This window comes from Melanotaenia boesemani, chromosome 9 (assembly GCF_017639745.1).
Source record: "Melanotaenia boesemani isolate fMelBoe1 chromosome 9, fMelBoe1.pri, whole genome shotgun sequence".
Lineage (NCBI taxonomy): Eukaryota > Metazoa > Chordata > Actinopteri > Atheriniformes > Melanotaeniidae > Melanotaenia > Melanotaenia boesemani.
Window position 1 is genome coordinate 5,670,633 of NC_055690.1, and position 12,595 is coordinate 5,683,227.

The 12,595-nt window shown below is 39.2% G+C and overlaps 1 protein-coding gene across 2 annotated transcripts in view; it reads left to right on the forward strand.

Annotated features, from left to right (window-relative positions):
* igsf11 (immunoglobulin superfamily member 11) overlaps window positions 1-12,595 on the forward strand; it is a 121,831-nt gene that overhangs the window by 28,586 nt on the left and 80,650 nt on the right. Inside the window, exon 2 of one of the 2 annotated variants that reach the window (XM_041995720.1) lies at window positions 7,151-7,180. The exons of the other annotated variant lie outside the window; for it this stretch is intronic. Coding sequence (XP_041851654.1) covers window positions 7,151-7,180 — 30 coding nt within the window. The remainder of the gene's footprint in view (window positions 1-7,150; window positions 7,181-12,595) is intronic. 2 annotated transcript variants of the gene reach the window in all.

Here is a 12,595-nt window from a genome sequence, read left to right on the forward strand (position 1 = left end):
GATAATAATGTTCAATGTCGTGCTTCGAGATTTGTGATGGAATCACCCAGCAGCTCTTTTGCACTGACAAGAGAGTGAGAATCAACTTCTTCCGATGATTGATGGGAGATGGAGCTAATCTTTTCTGGGAACCTGACAGGCTAAACATGACGCCCATCATGTCAGACAGTATGCACAGCAGTCAGAAATGGACAGTGCACAGCTGACTGCGGGGAGACAATTAGAGCCTCAGTTTTCTGTCATGATCGCTTTGCATCTTGACACTTCTCAACCAAATATATTCTGTTTGACTTGCTTGTTACCAGTTTCTATTTCAATTTTTAGCCTGATATCTGGAAAAGGTGTGCATATAAGCTATTGCCTCCAAAAATTAGGCATTAAAGCAGACTCATTAATAAAATATTTGAGCTGATTTAGCATTTGTTAATCACTTCCCAAGATATTTTAAGTCAATAGCCAGGGGACACTCCTTAAAATAATACATGTGCTTGGAGAACCACAAGGTGGCCTTTGCCATTACCATCATTAGCCCGCTTATCCTCTAACACAGTCTCCTTTCATTAGAACTGCATCTCTCACTGTGGTCAGGCTATTGATCAGGCTGACTGTCTTAATTCTTTGATATACAGGCGTACAGTTAGAGGTCAGCCCTGTGGCCTGAGCTCTCACATCTCGCTGGGACCAATTTAAAGGCCCAAGTAGCCGGAGGTCTTAGCAGCTCGACCCCCGGCATGCAAACCCAAGTTGTTGTAAAGTTGACTCTCCAAGGGTTTGATCTTTGCTGCAGGTACATGTGTGTGCATGAGTGTCTGTGTTGATGTGTGGGAGTTTTTTATGTTTGCTTCTTCATGCATGTGTATACGCTGTTCTAAAGTGCCTGTGCAAGCATCTTTTAGAGGGTCTGACTTGCATCTGTGAGCAATTGCGTGCTGCTCACACACACTCATTATGTATAGATGTGTAGTAGAATCACACCTGAGAAGACTGTGTGAATGAGCATATTCTTGACAGATGCACTAGCGCAGAAAATGACTCCAGTGTGGCAAAGGTCTCATGTATTATGAAGATTGTAAGACACTGTCTGAGGTCTGAGATCAGGCAGGGGTGTACTGAGCGTATGAAGTGAGTTTATAGGAGCTAAAACTGTCTAGGAAGGAACAAGAAATAAAACAGCCTGGAGATTAAATGTAGGTCCTCTCCGAGAGAAATACCTGATCTCAAACTGGATAACTCAGCTGAAAAAGCAAGGAGAGAAATAGCAAGAGAGAAGTATAAATATAATATTCCACTTGTTCCTAATCACTATAGCTGATCATAATTTAAGGATGTATAAGAACATGCACTCTATATTTGGGTCATCAGAGACAGCCAAAAATATTTCCACTGTGATTCGGATTGTTTTGGGGAACAATCACATCTGTTCTGCTGGCTTTGATTGCTTTATTTCAGTCCACGAGTTAAACTACATTGGTTCCTGGCATGAAAGGCAGATTGAGAGAGAATGTAAAAATAATCTGGCTACACTCACTTCTGACTGACTCTTATGATAAAAGCATATGTGTTTCCACAAACTTGGCTCCAATAGTCTCGTGCTCTAATGTATTTGTGCCAGCCTGGGCCACTGCGATGGCTTTTATTTCCTTCACACTTGCCAATTAAAAAATGACTTGTGATTAAAGGACAACATTTTGCTTGGTAACACACACTGAAGAGTGAGGGTGTGTGATGTGTGGGATTAAAACAACTGCTCATTTTCTGTCTTTATGATCTTGGCCTGTTGATGTGTGCTTGTGGATTATCTTTGCTCTGCAGCGCCTCTGTATGCACACAAGTGATTCATTCTCTTCTCGGTTCTCAGTTCACCCGGTGGGTTAATTGACCTCTGGAGACGTTTCTCTGCTAAGTTATAATGAATGTTTGGATTAAATGATTATTCTTCATTCATCTTAGATGTGAGATTTGTGAGGGCTTTGTTGCTGGAATGGTTCATTTGAACACACTACCTCTCAAATTATTTTGACATTTCTCTGATGCCAGTCTGAAGAACAAGATGAAATTTAGGCCAACCCATAGTATAAACACTGAAATCAGATTATTGTATGACAAGAAAATCTAAAAGTTACTTTGACATACTCAACAATCAACCCCTCAAAAATGAAAAAAAAAGAATGATATCCAGTGTTTTAGAACAGAACGATTAATTTGTTTTATTCACATGAAGATAAATTTTATATGAGCCATATTAAAAGGTCTGATCATCAATGATTAATAGTCCTTGTGCTGTAATGTAGGTTAGGGCCCGGGAGGCCTGTAAGCTGGAACATAAAACAAACAAATCATTGTCCATAAAGAAAAACATCTTTAACACCCCTATTTCTGCAACCCGCATTGTAATAACCTGCACTCCCAATAACAAGGAGAGCTGAGGGTGAAAAACGATCATTATAGTAAAGCCATGAGGGAGCTTACATTACTTTGTTTAAAATTTGTCTGTGTTGCTCTCAAGGACTTTAGGTGTATTTGTTTGATGCTAAAAAAGCTTCTGTATGAACAGGCAGCCATGCTCACTCAGAGGCATTCACACCTTCACAATCAGAAGAAGAAAAACTAATGAAGTCTTTCTGAAACAAACAACTTGATTAAGACCCAGGAGGGGTGAGAATCAGGTGTGAACACCGTAGGTCGTGAAATTATGTGTGAACGAATGCCAGGGATGTGTGTGTTTTTTTTAAGCAGTTAAAAAGCAACTCCATCTCCTGTGGGAGTCGATTTGGGAATGTGGTGTCCAACATTACTTCTCGCTACCTGCGGATCAACTCCTGGCGATATACACTAGCAGGAGAGATGAGCGTAGGTTTGCCTGTGGGACGCATTTGTTTTTGATTTGCTTGAAGCTGCATTTCTTCAGTGTCCTCTTCCTTTCCTTGTCCTCACAGCTCAGAGAACAGCTGCTTGTGCTGCACTTTTCCACCAAAAATAGACACTTTTCTGACTGATTATCAGATTATCAGAGACTACTTTTCGCCTTTGTGCCAGCACAGGTCGTACACTTTGATTAACTTTGCTTATGAGCAATAATGCCTTTCGTCTTCTCAGCTCAAATGCTGCATTGCAAAGCAAAATGGATCCCAGAATGATTTGTTTTTATTGGTGCTGTTTCACTCTTAGAATTAAACTAAACAGAAGAGTAAATTTATGTTATTAAGCTGCAGAATAAGTGAAACTAGCATTTTTATCACAATAAAACATTTGTGCTCAAATATATAAAATAATTTACTCCACTTTTAACTTACTTGTTATCCACTTCATTCCTGTTATTGAACTTTTTATACAGGTCTTCCACCTTTAATTGCACTAGCAATGTGAGCACAGGCTCATGCAGAAATATGAAAGGGTCCAGTGCAAACTACTCAGTGCTACTGATTGAGTGTTAATGGTGAAAGAGGCTTTCAGATCCCACGCTTAAAAGCTCATATAGAAATGTGAAAGGCCTCCACTGGGAATAATTATTTCAAACAGTAGCAGCATCGCGTAATTAAAGTAACAAAATAAACAGACTGGGATGGTCCCTCTGGATATTAAGTCATTATATCTGACACCGTTAGATTATTGATAGTGAAGATTAACTGTAAACGCAGCATGTTAATGTTGTAGATGCTTTATATTCAGTTTACAGGGACAGCAAATAAATCTGAAGGGCTGCTAAATGATTAATGAGGAAAGAAGAAAAAGAAACCTTTTCTGTTCTGAAACCTAAATTTGTTTCCAGTTTTTGAACTTTTTCTTCTGATTTTTGCTATTTGATGACACATAATCATTTCAGTGTTTATGGAAATGAAACCATGTCTGAAGTTTAATTGGCAAAGTCACCTTTTGATGTAGGTGTTAGTAAATCAAAGTTGTCTGACTCAGACTACATGGTGTTCGATGAAAAATAGCAGACTCTGTAAAAGCCAGGTACTCTAAGTCTAGCTGTGACCCATGGTTGGAAAAACCAGTGCTGCCTACATCTAAATTGACTGGTCTGGTTTAATTTTGGTGGTGTTCATCACTACAGCCACATAAGAAGCTATTTTGTTGTTCATGTAAAAATATTGATTAAAGAAACTTTGAAAAGCAAGATCAGCCATTGTTGAAAAGTTTATTTTTTATTGAATTGCAATCTTCCTCTTATATTCTCTCTGAGCATTCTTCCTTAATTCCTGGTTTCTTAACTGTCTTTTAATTCCATGCATCACTCCAGTACCCACAATGAAAGCCTCTCGGTTGTGCAAATGAGCATTCAGTAATGTGGTCAAACAGAGGCAGCAAACACACATCAGATCAACACAAACAGTGATGTCAGTTGGAGAAAAAGTGAAAAGTGAACAAGGGAGAATTGCAGAAAGGTTTGTGATATGTGGCCATCAAAGTGTTCTTTTTTTTAACTGATGGTGAAAGGGGTAGCATGGACCACAGCTGGGGGTGGCAAGGTTTCCATGGAAACTGACATTCCCTTGAAGGTGCTTGGCAGCCATTGCCAATTGTTGAGCTTGGGTAATGGTTTGAAATTCTCAGAAAAGTGCCTCGGAGGTTGAAATTAAACTCAGGCTGCTTGTGGCGAACTCAGGCAGCGACTAATCACAGAATTTAAGAGTGCTTTATGACATTCTGACAGGGGAATCACTTTATAACCTGTTGCTCCCATCATTCAGTTTTTTTTTCTATTTTTTTGTTTAGTGAATTGATGAAACATCATACTAAAAACACACTTTTGCACTGATTAATGTTAATCTCTTCATATTCAGTGCATGCACTGCTGTCACATCCAGGCTGTTATGCAAAATGTGTCATTTCTCTTCAGATGCAGGGATATTTTTCATTATGTGAACTGTATTTACTGTGAACAGCACCTGCATCTGCGACACCCCCTCTTGATTGTTCTACGCTTTCCCATGAGCCTCTGTTCCATCTGAACAAGAATGGTCAGGCACAGGCGCTGAACAGCTGACGAAATGATTGTGCCTCTGTGCCTGCCTGTGCAGAACACTTTGGCCACGCTTGGCAGGTAGCGTGAAGACTTGCTGCTGATGGTCATGTGAGCGACAGCAGCTGAAAGGATCAGCCAGGCAAAGTGTCAGCCTCGCACCTCTGTCTTCATTGCCAGCTCAAGCAGAAAATACAGGAGATTGTAACTGCACTTCCTTTTCCTCTCTTTTATTTTGCTTAATCTTGTCACACATGAAAGGAGTGCAAATAGAGTTCTCTATTGAGCAGCTGCATGACTAGATATTTGCAAGATTGTCACATTTGCATTAAGCATGAAATAGCAAAACAGAGATATTACAAATGAAGAAATATTTATTGGATACAGAGCTAGTCAGTGAAGTCCTGTGTAATGCTATTGTGGCCATAAAACTGCACCAACATTATTGTTTCGCGTGTATGTGGGCATCAGTAGCAAATAAAAGGACTTATTTGTATGCCACAGAAGCTCCTGTTGTTTCCCAGGATCCTGCAGCCTGGGTGGTCAATCTTTGTCCAGCCTGAAAGAATCAAAGGTTTCAGCTGAATATAGACTGTAACTGTCAGTATCAAAAAACAGTGACTACGGCCACAGTGTTGGAAAAATAAAGCAACGTTTTCCATGAAAAGAAGAGGGACTGAATTTTTACAAGGAGAAAGTATCAAAACTTATTTTATTCACTGGAATTATTTAAAAAAAATGAGATAGTGCTGCTATTTTTAAGATAGTAAGGAGAAATTACCTGCTCTGTGTATTTTTTTCTTCTGGAAGGCGACTGTCAAAGTGCTTCCATGACAGTAAAAAGCTGTTTTTACTGATTATAACCTGCAAACACTTTCAATAAAGATGAAGCCTGTCAAACACTCACTGTCAATTATGAAAATGTCACAGACGAGGATCTTCCCAGCAAGCAGATCCACTTATCAAAGCGTAGTTTGTACACGTACAAACCAACCCGATGACCGGTTCAGCAGTTTTATTCCTGCACTGCCATGTCACGTAACTGATGTAACAATGAATTTGGGAATTGCAGAGAAAATGTTGGCAATGTCAGAAGGCCTAATTTGGCACTGGTAACACCTTCCAGTGCCAAATTATTTTACCTTCCCTTATTTAATATGTTTCAAAAGGAAATCTCAAACATATCATAAAGTATGTTTTCAAGCGAGCGTTTTCACAGCTCTCAGCATAGAGCTAAAACAGCAAATAATTTTTCTTCGTAACTTCGACTTATTCACATCTGCAAAAACTTTTTTTTTTTTTTTTTTTTTTTTTTTTGCGATATTCTCAGACAGAACAAAGAAATATAGTTTGTTGCTTCCACATTGGTACATTCAGCTTTGAGCGGAAGTCAGAAAGGTTTATTGCTGCCAACAGGATTGACGACAGCAGCAAAGTTAATATTGGCAGTTGGTCACATGCAAGTCAATGCAGCCGCATTCATTTGCCATCTGTTTTTATTTTGCCTGCCAGACATTGAAAAAAAAAAAAAAAAAGAAATCTTAGTTTAGGCACACGTGCTGCTGAAAAGCAAGTTGGTGATGGAAATAATAAATGCTTAGAAGATAGGCTGATGCTGAAGAAATGAAACTGTGATTTGCATTTTGACTGCTGGTGGATGTAGGTGTGCATGCAGGCAAGTTCTCTGTAACGTGTATGTTGCATCAGCACAAACGTGACATACATTTAGCACATGTGGTTGATTACTTTTTCACTTTTGGTGGACATGCAACCATGCACGATAATTACTTTATGCCTACTGCCAGGGATAGATTTAATTACCCATCCTCTGTCAGGCAGATAATTAGTCAATAACACATATGCACACTCGCACACACTCACTCTCATATGCACATGTAGAATACGTCAATATGTAACTAATGCTGACAGCAGAAAATACTGACTTACATGCTCTTGCAGAGACATAATGTACAAGTCTTGAGTGACATGGCTCAGTAGGCAATTACAGAGGATTGTTGAAGAAAGCTGCAGACGGGAGATGAGCGTGGTGTGGATTCTGCTTCCTTGCAGACAAACGTGGATCATTTTTGTTTAAACTGCTTCATCAGTGTTGAAGTGTGCTGTGTGATGTGCTCAGTAAAAACAATAATTAAGTTTTTTCTCAGATTTTTTTTTTTTTTGCAGGTTCAAGGTTTGATCTGCACACTGGGAAAGGTAAAAAATCAAATAAAACTCCTCAAACTTACTTCCATATCTCTCTCTGCTCTCTCTTTTTTATTTTACTTTTGGGGAATCGAATGATTAGCGGTTGTTAGTGTATGTGTGTTTGGATGGATTTAACAGCATTTTGGTGAAATCTGAAGATCATTACATCGTTTCTTTGCCACCACACACTCACAAATATCCAACCGCACAATTAGATCAGTTTTGTGTGTGTGTGTGTGTGTGTGTGTGTGTTTCTAACAGAAAACACAGATGAGTGGTGTCTTATGGTATCGGACATAATCGCACACAAGCGCGTTTTCAATGGCTCCTGCAGACAGTTTCTGCCATTTAGCCACCATTTCGCCCAAATGAAAGAATCTGAGGCGTCTTTAAAGGTCCCATTCTGTAAATATAAATATGCATTAGGAACTATTTTAATAAACACTCAAGTCTCATGAAGCATCAACATTTTGTAAGAGTAACATTTTGTTGTGTTGTTAATGGTGACAATTATAGCTGTTTTACTTCTTGCTGTCCAAGCAGTGTTTGATCATCATAACGATGGTGGACCTACAACTCTGTTAGGTCTATTTCTAGCAGATGGATTCTGTAACGGTTTATGTCTGCGGCCTTCTCTCGGTAGATCCCTGAGTATTTTAGTCCAGAATAATCCCCACCATCTGCTGTCGCCTCTACTACATTTTAGTGCTCTGCATCTCTCCAGCTATCTGTCACCTTTGTTTTTTTTTTTTGTTTTTTTTTCAGTTTTATTTATCTTTTACTTTTTTCCTAATGCTGTTTCTCAGTATCATTTTTTTTATAATCAGTTAAATTGTAATGTTCCTCTTTCTTCAAATCTCTGTTGTGTCCCTACTCCTCACTCCACTCAATCCTAATCTCGCTGCTTCTTCTCTCCCATGGGTTTTAATTTTCTCTCTCAATTCCTCTTTCATTCCATCCTCTTTTCCATGATCTCCTTCTCATGCTTCCTTTTAGTGTTCGCTGTTCATCTGTCTAAATCTCTGAATGTCTCTGCACACTCGTTAGTTTTGCCTAATTTATCCTTTTTTTTATTCCTACACCGATGTCCAAGCCAACCACTCTCCACTAGTAGTCAAATCCTAATCTGGGATGTAGTGATCACACACCACACCCCCTGGTTACACACTGGAAGGTCATAAAAATTCTCTCTATTGGAATGTGGAGAGTTAAAATTTTTGTGTGCGTTATTCCAAAGATGCCACAGCCACCGGCCTTGTGTAAATCCAGCTAGTTCCAGGATAATGATCAACTAAATCATGTTGATCTGTTTTATCCAGGGATTACCCACTCACACTGCTCCACAACTTCATTTGAATAATTTACTAGTTTATAATAGACAGAGACGTCTAGGTCAGTAACACGAGTCAGTTTTTGATTGCTGTATTATTTAATCACATTTTGTAGTAATTAAGGGAGAAGCTCCTACACTTGAATTAAAATAAAGTGTTTAAACACTTGCATGTGATATGTCTTACACAACAGTCCAAATACTTTAGATTTTTTTTTTCATGCAGCTTTTATTTAATCAGAAGACAAATTAAGAGCAACATCATATTTATAACTGTGACCTGGCTAAAGGCAAGTACGGTGGGCCAGAAGTGTCACAGCAATACAGAGGCCACAACACTCCACAATTAGTCACAACACAACACAATAACCCGCAATTTCCACCAGGTGTGTGTGCGCCGCGTTACGGCTACGCTGTGTTTTTGTTCTGTGCTCTGTGGCACATCAATCCACACATGCATGTCTGCGAGTGCAAACCGCCTAGCTGGATTCACAAGATCACAAAATCACAGGAGATTCTCCCCTTCCTTCCTTTATCCTTCCAGGATAAATGTCTTGTTGTTAATGATGAAAAACAAAAAAACACAGAGACACCCTGATCGATTAATCATGTAATGTTTACATGGTTCAACAGCACAAATCTGCACGGGAGCTTTTATTTTGAAAACTACCGGAAGCTTTTACACTGCTCATGTGTCCCTTTCTGAACTGCTGAGTTTGACGCTTTCTGGACTCGCGCTCCGTAAATAATAGACTCTGTGCGCATGTTTAGCGGACAAGGCGCTTCTGGGATGCTTGGCACACGCAATGTGGTGCACCCAGTGTGAACCAAACTATTGACTAAAATGGGTACAAAACCAATACCACCCCTGCTGCCACCTTCAGATTAGGAAGAGAAACTGCAACACAACACAAAAGCGTATGAGAGCACACTCACCAGCGTCAGCCATGCCGTAAACAACCACATGCAGACGCCGCGTGAGTAGAAATCCACCTTTAGCCACAATACAATAAGGCGCAATACAACACAATTAGTCACAACGAAACACAATAAGCCTCATCACTGTCAAGAATCCAAGTTTCCAGTTGGCCAAAACATCCGTTAAGGCCCATTTTTGCTTGCTTATGTGTGTAAATAGCGACGTCCAATTCAAGCGTTGTCGTGCGTCGTCGTCCTCATACTTCCATGTGTCTTTTACGTGGCCATAGTTGTTGAGTCAATTCTTCCACTAGTGGGCAGTGCTGCGTTAAGAGTTCACTCCCATGACCCAACATCAGTTTACAACATCGTTTAGCAGCAGTAATGCATCACTATAAAGTTATTTCCAATCGCCCAACTGCTGCATATAGTCATTATACAAAAGCTCCACAATTCTTCGCAATTTCTACAGTTATTGTTCACATCTTCAATCTTCTGCTTTTTTGTTCTCTCCCTGATCTTCTTCTTCTTCTCTGGTTTGTTTCTTTTGCTGGTTACATGCCAGCTAATCTGCTCAGCACTGCCCCCGCAATTTCCGGTGGTATTGCGCCATCTTCTGTATCAAGAGACGCAGAAAAAAAATGACATTGTCCGTCTCTGCAAAGCTGTCTTCTGCATCGAGCATAATTGGGCCTTTACACTGATTGAAACAGGAAACCTGAACAACAATCTTGTGACAGCACCACACAGCCAGTTTATGGTCAGTTAAAGAATATATTTTTTTTAAATGTCATTTAAAATATTTACACTGATTAACATATTTATTCCTCAACTGGCTTTGTCTTTTTTTTCTTTTGTGGGTCATAATATAACAGTGGATCACTGGAAATAATGTATTTAAAAAGGAAATTGTTTTTAGAGGAAAATAACAAATGCAGCTGTTGTCTCCGAGCATCACTAAGTTGCTAATGAAAACCATACTTCTCACCTGCTCTGCTGGAGTTGGCAAATAGTACAAGAAATTCTTGATGTGGGTACGATTATATCCCCCCTTCTTTTTCACTTTGCTCTACTCTCAGACTGATGCTCTAAGCAAGACGGAGATGTTTGCCAAATGCAAAGTAACTTGACAACAACATTTCACTCAGTGCAAAAACACGTGTATTTGTGGCACTGATGATCTCCATTGAGGTAAATTTAGTGTGCTATATGCAGCACAAGGTGGAAGGCTTTATTCTCCTCGATAGATTTGGATGTCACGTTTGCAACAACAGCAATAACAACAGCGACAACCAAAATACAGACAGGTGTGACATCAGCACTGATGACTTGGCTGTCAGCCATGTACATCACATCTCTGTGCCGGCACACAGCTGGATTAACAATGACTGAATGGATTAGTGGATAAATGTGTGTGCATGTGTGTGTTTGTGCACCGTGAAAATGATCGAGTCATGCAGAAACTGAGTGATAAAACATCATGATGACTCCTATGTCAAGTGGGTATTTGACAAAGCCGGATACCTTAAACAGATACTGATAATACCTCCAGATCATCATACTTTGGCTCTAATGCTAATGACAAAACCATGCACATGTGACATGTGAGCTCCCACACTCACACACACATTAACACTGAGCAAATAATGCCATCATTTGACCTAAATCCATTAGCACAAAGGAGTCCCAACCTCCTGCTCCTTTCCCTGCAGTTTTATCATCTTCCATTTCCTCTTTTTTATTCTTTCCCAGACCTCCGGTCCCTTGTCAGAAAGGTTTTCTGTGAAACCTCATCTGAATTGACACAGACAGAAATGAGAAAACAGCATATTCTGTTGGTGTTCACAATAGTGCAGGCCCTTGAGCTTAGCTTTCTAAACAGTAGCCCATCGAGTACCCTCTCCTAACACCACTCAGATTCTGAGTTAGCTCAGTTCTTACTGTTTTGCATCTTACAGAGTTACTTAAAAGGTAAAAGGGATACTTCTGTAAATCTTGCTTTGTTCTTTAAAGTATAACAAAGACTCTGTGACTCTTTGATATGCATGTGACAGCGATATGATTGCCAGCTGGGACGTTTATGCTAAAACTGCACGTCACTACTGCTGTAAATTGCTTTGGATTGCTGTTAATAGCTACTTCAGCCGTTTCCCTCTGAGACCTGAATTAACACTTGCAATGATGTCATCCTTCTCTCACTCTTTTATCCACATTGCTGTAATATGCTTCTTGGATTACTGTAGTTTAACATTGTGTAGGGCTCTAAGAATGTCTGTAATGAAAATAATGCCTGCTTGACTACTTAAAATGGTCTTAATTGAAACACTGAAAAGACTCTAGTTAATCAGCTTAGAGATGTAGTCCAAAGTTGACAGATAATAAAGAGGATCTTATGGCTGAGGAGTCTATTACCGTCTCAGTAATGAGAATTCATATAATATCATATGGGAACAATAGTGGGATCAAGCAGTTTGGAGAGAGAGGGGGAGGATAGGTGAGGTAGAGGATGGCAGAAGGATGAAGAACTGACTATTTCAAAATAAGGTTAAAAAGAGGTATACTTTCAAAGGAGGTTGACCACTGAAAGTGTAAGCTTGTAAAACAGAGGTGAAGATAAATAGCAGGGAGAATGGATATATTTGAGCTAAATCATAGACTAATGTAGAAGCAAGTAAGATCAAAACTTCAAGCAGTTAGATTTTTTGTTTCTATAATACATCTTTCTAAAAAAATAATATATATATATATATATATATATATATATATATATATATATATATATATATATATATATATATATATATATATATCATGAAAAACTCATCGACTACTCATGATCACTGCTGCAGCTCATCTTTGCAGAGCTTTATTGCTGCTTTTAGCTCATGGCTGCCACATCTGAAATTTTAATTTAAGTTCAAAGTGTTCAGCAACAGTTAAGTTAGTCTAAAAGCTGATTTATGCCTTCTTTACATACGTAAATATGTTTGTCGGTATCAAACGTCACTGCACTCATGCTTCCATGTGTCCTTTATGTTGGTGTGATTATTAGGAAATAAACCCAGGAGATGGCAGGGCAAAGTTCAGAGTTAAATTCACTTCTGAATTCCAACATCAGTTTCACACAGCAACAAACAGGGTGCCAGTGGAGGAGATCATGATAATGTATGTTTTCA